The sequence below is a fragment of the Neolamprologus multifasciatus genome, chromosome 14, assembly GCF_963576455.1.
Source record: "Neolamprologus multifasciatus chromosome 14, fNeoMul1.2, whole genome shotgun sequence".
Taxonomy (NCBI): domain Eukaryota; kingdom Metazoa; phylum Chordata; class Actinopteri; order Cichliformes; family Cichlidae; genus Neolamprologus; species Neolamprologus multifasciatus.
Window position 1 is genome coordinate 33,113,309 of NC_140452.1, and position 15,722 is coordinate 33,129,030.

The following is a 15,722-nucleotide window of genomic DNA, read 5'->3' on the forward strand; positions in this document are numbered from 1 at the left end:
TTAGCAAGAAAAAGTGGGTTAGTTTGGGAGATAAAGAGGGCATGAGGTTAGGTGTACAGCAAGATGGCAAGAATTTTAATGATAGCATGTGAGGCTTGCATCAAAAGACTAAGCAGAGAGATCGAGCTGGAAAGGATGTGCAGCAGATTAGAGTCATATAGGGTGGAGATGGAAATGTAGTAACAAGTGAAGAGAGGATGTGTGAGAGTGTAGATGGAAGGACTACAGCACTTTTGATAAACTGATGAATGAAGAAAATGAGAGAGTTTCACTTGTGTCTTTTGGATTTAGAGAAGGCACATGATGGGATGCCAAGAGAGGAACTCTGGTAGTGCAGGAGGGCATGTATGAAGATAGTGGTGAGTTACGTCAGGAATCTGCTCTGAGCTGCTTCTCGTTTGCAGTGGTGATGGAGGGTTGAATAGATGAGTTAAGGCGGGCGTCTCCATGATGTTTCCAGACGACATTGTGGACGTAGTGTTTTCCAGATGAAATTGATCAACTTTTTGCGTGCTCAAACATCCTTACCTGGATGTTTGAGCACGCATCAACACAACCATATAAGGTCATTTTCTGTTTTGGTTACTGATAGCGCTATTATTACATTTATATCTTCTATTGCTTTATAAAACTTAGAGGATTTTTTTTTGTTTTTCTCGATTTACACTTTATCTCTTCGGTTAATCTGAAAGGATGCAGTGAGTTATTTTTATACTGATAGTGGAGGACATTTTCTCCTCAACTCTCAGATCACAGGGATTAATAAAACAAATGAAATCAATTTAGCATAAAAAACATCCTTTCTAAAGGGCTGAATTTTGCTGTCACACCGAGACAAATCCGCTAGTGGAACTGATCACAGCCACAGAAACAGCAATTCGAAACAACAATATTGCAGAAGTGGAAGCAGAGCAACTACGGACGAAAGTTTCGGCCTGTCTCAGCAATGCAAAGCCCCCAGCATCCAACATCACCATGGAGGAGAGGAAGGCACTCACATCACTTAGTAATGATAACAACATTCCAGCAGACAAGGGTAGGTGCACAGTTTTGCTAAACCAGAAAGACTATCATGAGAAGATTTTGCCACTGCTCAGTGATGAAACTACTTATGAGCTCCTGAAATGAGACCCAGGAAGTGGCTACAGGAAGAGGGTGATAGACTATCTGAAGCATTTAGAACAAGACAAGGCTATTGACCGGACCTCATACCATTACCAAAGATACATAAACAGGGTGCACCTTTAAGACCGATTGTCTGTATGATCAACTCGGTCACCTATAACATCTCCAAGTTTCTGGCTTCAATCCTCAACCCGTTGGTGGGAAGCTCTGAACACCACATTCAGAACACCCTGGATTTTGTTGAGAAGGTGAGAGATGTCATTATGGAGGCAGATGAAACCATGGTTACATCTCTCTTCACTTGCATCCCAGTCACAGAAGCGTTGGAGGTAGTCCGTAAGAGATTACAGGATGACACCAACCTCAGCAACAGGACCACTCTCAACATAGACCAAGTGTGTTTGCTTTTGAAACTGTGTCGTCATTCCACTTACTTCACATACAAGGGTCAGTTCTACAGGCAGAAACATGGGTGTGCTATGGGCTCCCCAGTTTCACCCATCGTGGCCAATTTGTACATGGAAGAAGTGGAAAAAAGGGCTTTGCCATTCTACCCTGGAACACCACCAAGCCATTGGTTCAGATATGTGAATGACACCTGGGTGAAAATCAAATCTGAGGACATACCACATTTCACGGATCACATTAACTCAGTGGACCAACACATCAAATTCACAAGGGAGGATATGAAAAGTGTCAGGTTAGCCTTCTTAGACTGTGAGATTTCCATCAGTAATGGGGGACATCTAAAAGCTGACGTGTACCGTAAACCTACGCATACGGATCAGTATCTAAGGTTTGACTCTCATCATCCACTGGAGCATAAACTGGGTGTCATCAGGACGCTACAACACAGAGCGAACACCATCCCCACTGACACAGCGGCCAGGGAGGCAGAAGAACATCACATCAAGAAGGCCCTGAATAAATGTGGTTATCCCAGCTGGACATTTGTCAAGGCTGGGAAGGCGCCAAAAGAAAGCTCCAGCCGATCCAGGAGAGAAGGACAACCGCTGCCTAAGCAGAAACCTGTAGTGATCCCATATGTGTCAGGAGTATCGGAGCAGTTGAGACGCATTTTTTCTAAACACCCGGTCTCTGTGGCTTTTAAAGCCCAAAACACGCTGCGCCAAAAACTGGTCCGCCCCAAGGATCCCCCTTGGGGTCCCCCGACACAAACAGAGTAACATAGTGTACACTGTTAAATGTCAGGAGGATTGCCAGGATTTATACATCGGGGAAACCACACAACCTCTGGCGAAGCGGATGGCACAACACAGAAGAGCTACCTCGTCAAGCCAGGACTCTGCAGTCTATTCACACTGTTGATCAATGGTCATGAGAATTTGCATAATTAAGATTAAGGAACTGACCTCACAGTCCATTGTTCCTTCAGTGGGCTGGTTTCAGTCATTATGCAAATGTACTGTTTATAAAACTGAGGAAACCTGCAGTCAGCTAAGTCTGAAGAAGTCACTTGGATGAGTGACGAAACGTTTTTTTCCACAAAAACGCTACGTCCAGATGAACAGATTCAACTTTTGGACATGATCCCTTAACTGATTTCAAAAATCAATGTAAAATGTGAAAAACCAACAAACTTGACACACACACAGAGAGAGAGACAGAGAGAGAGAGGGAGAGCGTCTGCTATGGTGCGTTTCTTTGTAATGGCGTCATTGAGCCACAAGGGAGCAGCAAAGAGCCACACAGCAAACTTGACCTGAACCATGACAGTTCCCAAGAAGAGCCAAAAGGAAAAAACAAAAAACAAAAAAAAAACTCGTGAGGATTTATCAAATTCAGTGAAAGCTGACGATATCCATTGTCACCACATGATGATCGGACCTGCTATGAATCAAAAGCATTTCTTCCTGTTTGTGTAATCTTAAACATCTCTCTGTACCTTTATGTTTGATGGGCCTCATTAGAGATGTAGAGGTTAGTTATGTGCCATGCGTATGACCTCTGGTGGGCAGGGGTAAAAGGCTCTCCCTCAGAGTTCCCCTCATAATGTTCTCATTGTCTGAAATTTGCTAAACATAAGCTGGGCTCAAAGACAGCATCTTAGGCAGTGAAGCTTTGGGTCCAGCATGCTTCCATTACGTCTCCTCTTATTTGATTAAATGTACTCTAACTCAGTCCAAACCCACACTGTGCGTAATCTCATCGCGGATGATAAGCATGTAATAAAACACACATTTAAGTTGAAAGGGCACCTTATGCGAATGTGTACAATTATGGATTTCCAAGTATGATCATTCGTTTAATTGTGAAGCCTTGCCAAGAGGTATGTAATTGCTTGAAAGAAATATGGCTGAAATTGGATTGTTTTGAGATGTGACCTGGGATTGTTTGGCATCCACATAGAGGCGGGGCCAACTTCCTGTTTTGTATACGTATATTTAAACCAAATATTCACAAATCTCATTATTTAGAGGAAATTCGGAGAATATTAGAATGTGACAATGCAAAACACAGTTGTTGAAGAGCATTACAATAACTGACTGAATCCATTTAAACGTAGGATGTGTCGTTAATCTCATGCAATTTGTATCCTAACAGACTTCCTGAGAGTATAAATTTGAGAGCGTCCAGAAGATGTTTTGCTTTAAATAAGCTCAGTGTTTGGCATTCATATCCGCGTGGGGTTTCTATTACTGATAGCGGGCTGATGTATAACTGGCTTTCAGTGATTATGTGTCTCACACCATCCCCAGAGGTCGGCCTAAGTCTGACCATGAAGTTGGACTGATTTATTATACAGCCTACAGTATTAAAAGAACAGGTGCTGGCCCTTAATGATCCCAGTGGGAATTTGCTTTCGTCTTTGATTAATTGGAATGTTAACAGAAGAAGAGTTATCCTAATAGCTTCTTGTTGCCAACCCTGCGGAAGTTTTTAGAGGGGCGAGAAAGGAAAGCGCTTTAAAAATAGACTCCATCAGAGCACGCTGGGAAAAGACCTGCCATTTAAATCCCGACAAAGCAATTTGCAGCTCATAATCAAGGGAACGGAAACCGTTTTTTATCGCATTTCCCTTTACAGTATAAGCTGGTCAGTTCCGCCACATCCACAGCAGAAGTTAGCGTGAGCCAAACGCTGGTAAATCTTGACCTTGTGTGCACGTTTGTTTGTTTGCTTTAACAGGTCTGCTGGAGCATAACCTCCACTCGTTGCTGAGAGATGATATTCCGTCACGAAAACACGGTTATTTGATAAGAGCTCGTGATTATCACGTTGGACAGAGATTATCATACATGAAATGACAAATTAAACAGGTATATTTTTAGAGCCTCCAAAGTGAGATGAGATAATATTTAGCCCGGTGACTGCTTATTTTCAGTCGCTCTTTGTCAGCATCTCACCACCTCTCCTCTCAAAGGCTGTCAGACTCAAAGGATGGCGTGTGTGTGACATCTGAGTGGCCCCGTGGTGGCTGGAGGGTACTCAGAGGTCATTGCGTGATGATTTTGCTCTGCAGATGGATGACTGTCTTTTCCTTGAATAGATGACACTCCTGTGTATTTATAGATATGGTATTTCTAGACATTTTGTGGACCTTTGTTGCCCAAAGGTCCAGTTAACAAACGCGCGGTTCCTATTTATAAACTGTGGCGGTGTATCAACACACACCATTGCAATATTTTTGGCTTAATAAAAGAATTATTATATGTCATCCATTGTTTCGTCGAGTTGTCATTAAGATAGGGATCAGCAGTCACTGAAAACATCACGTAGATCACCGTGACAAGCTGGAGATTCACCAGAGGACGCGCTCAGAAAATAAACAACTCCAAATGCAGTAATGGCGTGGACATAGCACAGTACGTGGCAGAAAGGCTGAAACTTTGAGTTTTTCTACTCTGACAGGAGAAGACGAAAAAACGCATGCTGATTGGAACAATTGCCGGATTTTCTGCGAATCAAATCTCTGCATATTTTCCTGTTTGGAGCAGATGTATACCAAACAGTGGTGACCCCCACTCTCCTTTTCAATGGGTTCGGGGTGATGTGCGCCGCGTCTAAGTGGAAACTGTTGCTCTTCAATCTCAAACATTGACCAGAATGCCAGGAATTCAATTGTGTGCAGGCATTGGGAAACCTGCAACCTGCGTGTGACTCGACCTGCCGGGTCGCATCGCCGATGCCCCGTGGAGCATGCAGGCTGTCATACGCGGAACGACTCCAGGTACGCTCCAGCTTGTGTGTGTGTGTGTGTGTGTGTGTGTGTGTGTGTGCCGGAGAAGAAGCGAGGGTCAAATGCGTTGCCTCCACAATGAGTTGACCTCATTCGTCTTGTTGATTATAATCTGTCATCTCCGAGAGCACAACAAAGGATACAATCATGGTTATTCAGAACGCGCTCTGCGGAAAAGACGCGTGAAAACAAACCGCACATTGCGCTAAACCTTTTCACCTTGTGGAGAAATAATTATGATTGACAGAAATATTCAGAAATGCGCTCGACTCACATTTAATAATAATTAGCCAGTGTTATTTTAATTCTGACTGCACGGTTGCTGTTGTTATTCCCGTTTAGTCACTAAAAAGGAAGCTGCTCTTATATGTCTAAAAGAAATTCCACCAATTCATTCGTAATGAATTCGATATATTATAAACTCCCGAGGTCAGCGTAAAAGAAGACTATATTAAAGCAGGCCTGTGTCGCCTGGGCTGAACCTCGGCTGGCCTTATCTGTCTCAGAGCCCCGAGACATCCTGTATGCAGGCCCATTGTTCCCTGCCGCCCCGCTGAACTGACAACCTTTCTGCGCAACTGCACACCTGCCGCGCCCGAGTCCGCACACGTCTTTGTATATTCGCGCCTTTTATAGACGAGCTTTTTGGTCCTCAAGTTTAATTAGAAAGGTGTGTGTGTGTGTGTGTGTGTGTGTGTGTGTGTGTGTGTGTGTGTGAGATAGAGAGAGAGAGAGACGCAGAGACAGCGATGTATGTTTACATATGGAAGCCTTTGGTGCAGAAAAGCTTTCGCCAATATAAAGTGTAAAAAGCAATTGTCATATAAAATAGACCTATAATAATAATAATAATAATAATAATAATAATAATAATAATAATAAACTTTGTTAATAAACTAAAAGTTCAAATTTCCCATTTAAAAAAACAACTAACAAACAAACGCACAAATAAATCAATAAATATATGACAAAAGCTGCTGTGCTGATTGATGGATTCCAACTTTAAATCAGGAGGAGAAAGAAATAAAATAAACTCCACCTCTGGTTGGACAGTTTATGTAAAGGGTTGCACTGGTCGAAACATTATTTCTTGTTAAACCCCTGTATTTATTATTTCTGGAAGCTTGTTTAGAATACAGTTGCCTTTCAAAAGCGCCCTTATCTCCTTATTGTTTACAAAACATTAATGTGAGGAAGCTGAGAACGTACACAGCTACATTTCAGGCTTGCCTCGACGCTCCCTCTGCACACAGGAGGATGGAGAAGTGTCAGTGTTAGTCTGAGTGAGACCCGGCTGATGGCATTTTCATTCTGTGTTTCTGTTCCCGCAGTTTTTATACGAGCTTTGGGCAACAATGTTAAGAGGTTGTCTGAGCTCACTGATCCCCGACAGCTGCCTGCTGCTGAGCAAGAAGAAGAAGAAGACACGCTGTTTACAGTTGGGCCGAGTGTCAAGTCAATTTATCTGTGATTATGACTTTGTGCAGAGTCTGTCTGTTATGATGAAATGAAGTGCTGTTTTCTCGCTGGATTCTTTATGCGCTTGGATAATAAATGAAAAACAGTCATCATGCGACATGCGCTGACTTTTGTGTCTGAGGATTATAAGTGAATTATGCGCTTTATCAGCAGCCAATAGCCATGGGTGAGAATTCATTGTTTATGCAGTCCTCAAAAAAAAAGAAGAAGAAAAAAAGAAGAAAAAGCTATCGTTTGAATTTCGTTTATATACATGCAAAAAGTCTATGTGACGTTTTCTGTCAATAAATTACTTAAATTAAAAAATTATCCATGACCCACGTGCATTTTGTACATATGCAATAAAATAATTGCCTACGGTTAGCTTACTTTAGCAAAACCTCATGTAATGTGCGTGTCCGTGGCGCCGTATGTGTGGCTTTCGTTCGGACACCGATGGTCTCTTCAGTAGACAAAAAAAAAGAAAAAAAAAGAAATGGTAAATGGCCTGTATTTGTATAGCGCTTTTACTAGTCCCGCCTAGGGACAAAAAAAAAGAAAAAAAAAGAAAAACGATTTTCGCGTCCTATTTTGGCGCACCTGGACGATAACCCTGTTTGACCGTCCCTGTGACGAGTGAAAGTTGGAGCGAGGTGAATGCTTGGATGCGCCTCCTGTGGTGCCCTGAAGTCATGTGTTGGGAGTGTGTCATCTTTAAATGATAGCCCAATAATTAATTTAGGAAATAATATTTTTAAATGACCTTACGATCCCTTAGTAATTCACTGTGCGTGAAAGCTATAACCTATTCGAAAGAGACACTTTATTTGGAGTGATCGATCACTCAGATGTAAACGCAGACAGCAGATAATGTCGATGCTTTGTGATAATAGCAGGGAAGAGGTTGAGATCAAGTTTTACCAAGAGGCTATTTCAATTTTATTTATGGATGTTCCTCTGGGCTTCATGGAATTTTATTTTCTTTAGTTCTGCAATCTCTCAGTAAAACAAAAAGAAGGGAAGAAGGAGGAGCTGTCTGAATATGCCCCACTTTCACCCTTCAGAGAAGACTGTCAGCAGATGTCAATATTTTGTAAACTACATTTGGGATGAATGACTTTATCTTTTTTTTTTTTTTGTCGTGTAACGTGTTACTATTACTGGTATATATATATATATATATATATATATATATATATATATATATATATATATATATATATATATATATATATATATACCTTAACTGATTTTATTTGTTTATTACCAATAGTTATAGCTAGAGTTATAGCTAAAAAAAAAAAATACTAAAAAACGCAAACAAATGCCATAAATCAATTCCACCATATTATCGATTATTATTATTATTATTATTATTATTATTATTATTATTATTATTATTATTATTATTTCTAGCGGTAGAAGGCATTAGTAGTGTTGCTGCACTTAGAGAAAGACTATTTAGATGTATATGTATATTTAGATATTTATGATCATAAATTACAAGCGGAAATTTTCCAGTTTATGTGTGTATTTTGTTTCTTTGTCTGTTTGAAATTAACTAGTAAAAAGGAGGACTGTTACCTACACGCAACGCCGCTGGAGATGGGAAAAATATAAAATATTAAACATATGACATTAATTGTTCTTAGCGGGCATAAATACTAATGAATAAGTCTAAATGTGTTTTTATTGTATTGCACACAACGCAGACACTGATCCTTAGTTGAAAGAGAAAGCTTTTACCTGGTCACACTAATATAATAAATCGATCGATTTTTTTTTAAAATGTGCATAATTTGAGCCAAACAGTTCAATAGAATACATATTTAATTTTTTAAAGTGATACTGAGTGCGCCTATCAGCCTTTTTTATGTAAGCCTATCCTCAGCCGACCACGCGCCGCTCTTAATAGCGTTATTTTCTTTCTTGAACAAGCTGTGAAAAAACTCCTGCATCATAACCAATGTGGCACTTTCATGTCGTGTTAGGTTCACAGATTTGTTTATTGCTGATTGCTCGCCTACTGCCAGCAGTGGTTGCTATAATAGCCTAAAGCATACAACAGATTACTTCATGACCACTTAATTATTTAAGAAATACAACTTTATTAAGAAATTGACAAACCTAAAAAAAAAGGGAAAGTGCTAATTAAAATGAAACATGGCCCCAACATTAATGAAACATAACTAATCACATTTATATATATATATATAAAAACGATATTTAGAAAGAACAAAATCTGACACTGGCTGGCGTCATTTTGGAATTTACATCATGTAATCAAAAAGTATGAAAAGCCCTGAATTGTTTTTTTTCTTTTGGTAGTTTGCTGGATCTCTACCCACACCTTTTAAACCTAACAAAGTATCCAACTATAGCAGGAGGTGAAGTATCACCGTGCAGGCCTTTCTCGGTGCAGCTTACTAAGAAAGCCAAAATTAGCTCTGATTTAATCACACATTAAAACTCTGACTTCATTAGGACGTCTTTCGGCAGTCAGCCGAAGGAAAGCTGAGACAAATTACGCACACCAAAAATACAGCTGGACCGATGTCAGCAATGTCTATCCATTCAAAATAATCAATTTTTCATTTCACAATTTTGATTTTACAATACCGAGTTATGGCCATCAGTCCAAGTGTAAAACAGGCGCACGAAATGGCTCCCAGAGGTTGTGCTACCTGATGAATGAGCAGCCGATGACTCCTTTACCTCCTGTTTCCATTTCATAAAACTTTCTCAGCATCACCTCGTGCATATAGCTCCCCGTCGGCATTTAGATGTCAGCTTGGAACCGAAGAGATCTGAGTCAGAGTGGTCTCTTCAAAATACTGTCGGCTCTGTTTTGAAATCACAGGAATTACCTCTCTGTCTCTCTCTCCCAGAGTCTTCATTTTTGCACGGACCAGTTGGTAAACTTCAAATATCAATCCTCGTGTGTAACGCCGAGTGTTTGGTCTCGTGTTCCCAGTATGAGCAGTGCATCATGGAGAGCTCCGCGGGCTGGCGGGAGCACGCGAACTGAAGGCCGGCTCCGTTACTGGAGGAGACCGGAGGTGGTGCCGCGGTGGCAGGGCTCAGCTGCTGGGTATGATGGGGATGGTGATGGTGACTCATGCCGTTGTAAGAGTTCACCATGCTGGGGAGCGCCATGCTCTGCACCCGGGAGTAAGGGTTATATGATGAGGGGGCTGACAGCCCCTTGACGTTCACCGGACTCACGTTGCCGCTGGCCATCTGACAGGACGTGTAGGGCATCGGAGTGGGCGGCTGGCCCAACGACCAGGAGTTGTTCATAAAGCTAGACTGCAGGTACTTGGGTGGAGAAAGGTAGCCATAGCTGTCCCCTCCGAACAAGGCCTTCCCCGGCTGGAAGTGCGTTGGTGGGGGTCTGAAAGGCCGTTTCATCCTGCGGCGTCGCCTGTAGTTCCCCTTCTCGAACATGTCCTCACAGGCTGGGTCGAGGGTCCAGTAATTCCCCTTTCTCTCGCCGCCGCCCTCCCGCGGCACCTTTATGAAGCATTCGTTAAGACTCAGGTTGTGTCTGATGCTGTTCTGCCAACCTTTCTTGTTCTTCTCGTAGAAGGGGAATTTGGTGATTATATACTGGTATATGCCGGACAGCGTGAGGCGCTTCTCGGAGCTCTCCCGGATAGCCATGGCAATGAGAGCGACATAGGAGTACGGCGGTTTCTGGGACGGATCCGGCTTCTCAGAGACTTTGTCCTGAACCGGCTCCTCTTTTGGGCGCTCTTTCTCCTTGGTCGTGTTGGTGTCGTGGATCATTAGGGCCATTGCGTCATCCTCTGGGTTTTGGTAAGTGGCCATCATTGCGCACACACCAAAACAAACAAGTCCAGTCTAAACTTTGAAAGAACACCTTTCTAACGCTTCTGTCTCGATCGGCGAAATGCTGCGCTGCAGAATCTCCGGATGCACCAGTGAGTCGAAAACTGTCCTCCAAATTGCGCACGGAGAAATCTTAATTGTAATTTTGCGGATCAGTACGTGACATGCACCAGACCTTCCTCTCTCTTCAGCTGAGATTTTTCTAAGCTGTTTTCTGATGGACGCGCAACCCAAGTTTTGGACTGTGAGTCAGTAAGGCCAGCCCTTTTCCCTTTTTTTCAGGGCCGCTGACAGGCTGCTTTCGCTCTAGCGCTCTACACCAGCGACGTAGTGCTTTGTGATTTGTGCGTATTTTAGTTCCGCCTTCCGTGGTTCCAGTCAATGAAAAAACGAGCTCTTCTTCACTTGTTGAAAATTGTATTAATCAGAAATGGTTCAAAATACTACTAATAATATGCGCGATAAACACATATTGACAGTAAAATGTAGGCATAAAACACTGTAGGAAACCTGAAGTTGTTAGTGCGTAATGAAAATAAAAATACAGGTATTCGTTGAAAGAATGCAATTATGCTTATAGCTAGTGAATTCGTTGCTCAAAATATTATATTAACATGACTGACTCTGCTGTTTGAGTCAGAAAGGAAGCAAGATTTTCAGAAAAAGGGGTGGAAAATATTAATAATAACAATAACAAAAACAGATAAAGAAATGTCCCGAAGTATGTCTTTGCGCAAAACAACCCCAAAATTAAATATTTGGAACAAACGTATTCGAATTTTCAAAGTAATTATGTTTAATATATCTATATTTTTCCACGTTTGAATGTGAAATATAAAATTTCACTTTTTCTAGTAAATTCAATATATAGTCCAAAATATATAATCTAGTCCACACATTCTCACCAGAGCCATGCATATTTGTAAACGGCTGTAGAGTCCACATAATTCTTACAAAACCCGGATAGCTAGTGGTGCTTAATTAGCTCACCGCGGAGAGGGAAGTGCGTGGTGAAGTATACATTTCTCTGGCCACCCATGAGGGTCCCCTCGGCTTTCTCTGGGAGTGTATTTCCGTGCTTTGGGAGTCTTTGCAGGTGGAGCAGCATTGCCATGTGTGTCATCACCCTGCACCCAGTCTGCAGCCAGTCTGCAGCAGCTGAACCGCGCTGAGAGCCAACCATCTCTCAACATGCAATTACCGCCGACTCACACTTTCGAGCGTTACGACGCGTTGTTATTTCTTGTTCCAATGTCTTTTTCACGTGTTTACGACGGACAGCACTTCCCGATAATCTCTGCACCGCCATTACAGGTTTATTTTGCAAGTATGTGGTTTGGTTAAAACATGACATCATCATGTTAATTAATACAAATATTATTTAAGAGAATACACTAAGAATTCCTATTCCTACTTACCTGTCCGTAAAACTGTAAAATCATTAAAAAAGATACTTATGCAAAGAAACGACCGTAAATGATAAAAATCAACCCTGTCTCAGAGAAATCACTTTTGAATTTGAAATATCAAAGGCTAAATGCTTATAAATGGACGTTAAGTTACATTTTTAAAAATTATAGGTTTATTCCCATTGCACTTGAAGGTGTTGCCTGTGCTCATTTATACAGGGCATCTATATGTGGAGTGGTTTGCGTTTGTGCAAATAAAGTAGAAATCACAAAAATAAACCTTTTGTCCCGGCCGTTAAATGTTTAGGTTTACCTCGCGATTCCATGACTTGTTTAGTCTTCCTTTATTGTTCCACATTGTTCTTCTGTTTTCTGCTTCTGCACTCACAAAAAAAAAAAAAAAAAAAAACCCCAAAAAAATAGACGGGGAGGGGGGGAACGTTCATATATATATATATATATATATATATATATATATATATATATATATATATATATATATATATATGAAATATATATATGAAATATATATATAGTAGAAGCATTACAAAATATAGCCCATTGTTATCCCTTCTAACCCTTTCAAACGTCCCCGGTGGCCCGTGTGCAGCACCCGTAAAACCCTGTATCTCACCGCTTTTAGGCTAAAATGCTAAATAGCAAAACTTAATCAGCAATTTCTTTCAAAACGGGTGTGCTTATTTAAATATAGCCTTTTGATAAAGTAATTCCTGAGTCTGTAATCTTTGTAATCTATGACGTCTTGAAAATAATAATAAAGGTCACCTGCTGTCTCAAAATAATTAGCCTGCTTTATTTGTGTCACCTAAACGACCCCACGTAACCCCGTTAGGTTCCGGTTCAGGTAGTCTAGCTCTAAATGTTTTTTTCTTCTTCTCTCTCTGTGTTGTAAGAGGACTTACTTGACACTTGTCTCTCCAGGTTCAAGCCGCTGGTCTTAGGGCAATTTTATTATTATGCTCCGTCTCTCTCCATTAGCCTACCTGTAACCTAATAGAGGAATGGTTTGTTGCGCGACACGCACGCGCTTCACGTCACATAACAAAGCTGTAAACAGCATGTCGACAATCCGTAAACAAAATAAGGACCCTGAAACCTGAACTGGTTGTAGTAGTTACAGGCTTCAGGACAGCCCTGAGGAATGTTAATGTGAGAGCACAGCCTGTTTTTAAGGCAACTTTGACATACAATAAAAACAAATAGACTATAAATAACCTCCCTGTAGACTGTCTACTACTAATATAATATAATTAATAAAAAATAATAAAAGGGTGTATACCTGAAGAGTAACAATGATTTTTTTTTAAATGTCTTCCACTTATTGGAAGTTTTCTTCTCTGGACCTTAGCAATTATCAAAAACTGTGCTTTGAAAAAACCCACGAATAAAAATCCACCTCAAAAACGTTTTTTTTTGTTGTTGTTGTTTCGGATTATTTCTGCCTGTTCTTAATAATACCAGATATGAGTACTATCCCTGCACATTTTCTGGATCCGATGGGCGAGATAGCGGCGTGCACTCCTGAGACTCAAAAGGCTGTCATAGAGAGACAAGAGTAGTCCGTGTCTTCTTCCTAGATAAATACACATCCTCCAAAAGTCTTCTCAAGTTATCGCTTGATCCCAGACACCTCGTGGAAAAACTTCCCAATAAAAAAAGCCTCCACCTCCCGGCCCACCACCCACACATAGTCCGATAGACTTCCAATACTTCTAAAAAATATTTCATTTATATTCATGTAAATGCACCTAAAGTTAGGAGAATGTTTAGTATGTGTATTACAAGCCCGCGATATAGATTTTAGTCCATAGCAATTTAGTCCATCTTCGTGATGACTACAGACATGATCCAAAGCACAATAATTGTAACGCAATCAGTGTTTAAATGTTTTGCTCTTTTAAGTTACTTTTACTTTAGTTTACTTCTTATGATAGACTCGCAGCCACAACTTATTTTCCACATATGTACAACACCTAAGCCATAGTTTTCCTATAGTGTGAGCGTGAGGCAGGCCTCCAGTGAGCTGAGGAGCCATTATTGTAACAGGCCTCAATCTAATTTGAAAGAGTGGAATTCCTGTTCTCTCGCACTTCCTGCACTCGCAGGTCTGGGACTAGGATGTTTATAATTGCGCATGCGGGTGGAATGTGGCGAACGGAACCACCAGGTCAGGTCGGGACCGGAGAGCAACCGACCGGACTGGAGGCGACCAGCCGGCTTCTGACAACAGGCAGGAGCAAAAGCAGTGCGTTTCCACAACATTATTATTATTATTATTATTATTATTATTATTATTATTATTATTATTATTATTAGTAGTAGTAGTAGTAGGATAAAAGTAATTTCTTCTAATTTATTAATTTAATCTTAACTGTGATAGCGTCATCATCATCAATAACAATAATAATTATATAATATTTGTTGTTGTTGATAACGTTATTATCACAGTTATGATTAAATGAATACATTATTATTATTATTATTATTATTATTATTATGATCTTAGTTTTATTTTGAATTATTTTGAACCATGACTCTTATTGTTAAAAATGGTCTATTCTTATTTATTAAGCGTTTTTAAAATGTCCCACTTTTTTTTTGTACTATCCCTCTCTCCAATATAGTCTTAAACCATCCTACATTCCCTTTTTTCCCCAAGGGAGCCTCTGCTTTTTAAAAATAATAGCGCAGTGACAGATTAAGCTGTGCTCTGTGCCCTTTGTGTGCATATGTATTTTGATATGGGTGAATGAAAAAAACAACAACACAGCATTCTAGCAAATGAAAGCATGTTATTCTGTTTCATAAAGTTGAGAATTTAAGGTGAAAAATCGCCAAAACAAAGCTTATGAAGGGTTTTTTTAATCTTGCTCAACACTGTCAGGGACTCTTTATATCTATGGGAAGAAAAAAACAAGTGAAATACACATGATAATATTTGACTTAATGTGTTATTTGCAGTTATTATAATTAAAATGTGGTCAATAATCTTATCTGAGGTCAAAGGTTCTTGTCTTCCATAAGCAGCGGTGCATCTGTCCTGGACAGCTGTTGGGAGAGACAGCTCTCACTGCTTGTCCTAGTTTGATCTTACTGGGCTGGTTTCTGGTTCATTTGCATCTGGCTCACCTGCATTATTAAACATCAACAACACGCCGCCGCTCTTGAATGGAATCCTTATGAGGTGCAGGAAAGAGAGGGGAGGGGTGGGGGTGGGTTGAGGGACAGAGGGAAGAGATGAAGAGGAAGGAGAAGGATGTACCCTCAGCCCTCATGTGGCGTCCCCAACATGGCTCTTGTTCCTCTCAGAAAGAAGAGCGTGAGATAGAGCAAATAAACACTGACCACCAGAATCTCCTCCTGCATCTCCTTTTGCATCCCTGCCCGCATGGGTTAATGTTTGAGTGAGGAATGCAGAGAGGCTGCGTGCAGATATATGCATGCACCATACTCTTATTTTTGAGGTGGCAGATGTGTACAAAAGAGTAAAAATGAGTTTGCACAAAATGGAAACGACTTATTGTGGGTGTCACTCCGCAGAAGGTTTGAGAGACACTTCCCCTCTTTGTACAATCCATCCCCTCACTTTGAAACATTCAGACAATTATACGAGAGCATCCCGCATCCCCACTCATGACCGTACATTGCCCTTCATC

The 15,722-nt window shown here is 40.8% G+C and overlaps 1 protein-coding gene and 1 long non-coding RNA gene across 3 annotated transcripts in view; one reads left to right on the forward strand and one right to left on the reverse strand.

The window, feature by feature from the left end:
• Positions 1–3,936: 3,936 nt before the first annotated feature.
• LOC146504463 (uncharacterized) overlaps positions 3,937–15,722 on the forward strand; it is a 34,786-nt gene continuing 23,000 nt past the window's right edge. Inside the window, exon 1 of one of the 2 annotated variants that reach the window (XR_014868651.1) lies at positions 3,937–5,317. This is a non-coding gene — a long non-coding RNA (uncharacterized LOC146504463). The remainder of the gene's footprint in view (positions 5,318–15,722) is intronic. The other variant, XR_014868652.1, reaches the window with a different exon arrangement.
• Positions 8,949–11,035, reverse strand: foxl2a (forkhead box L2a). Its single transcript, XM_085131325.1, has one exon. It carries the CDS (start codon positions 10,616–10,618, stop codon positions 9,707–9,709), a length of 912 nt encoding a protein of 303 aa, XP_084987451.1. The 5' UTR covers positions 10,619–11,035; the 3' UTR covers positions 8,949–9,706.

Bases quoted from the DNA above. Each gene is read 5' to 3' on its own strand.
- foxl2a (XM_085131325.1), bottom strand. From the start codon at position 10,618: ATGATGGCCACTTACCAAAACCCAGAGGATGACGCAATGGCCCTAATG.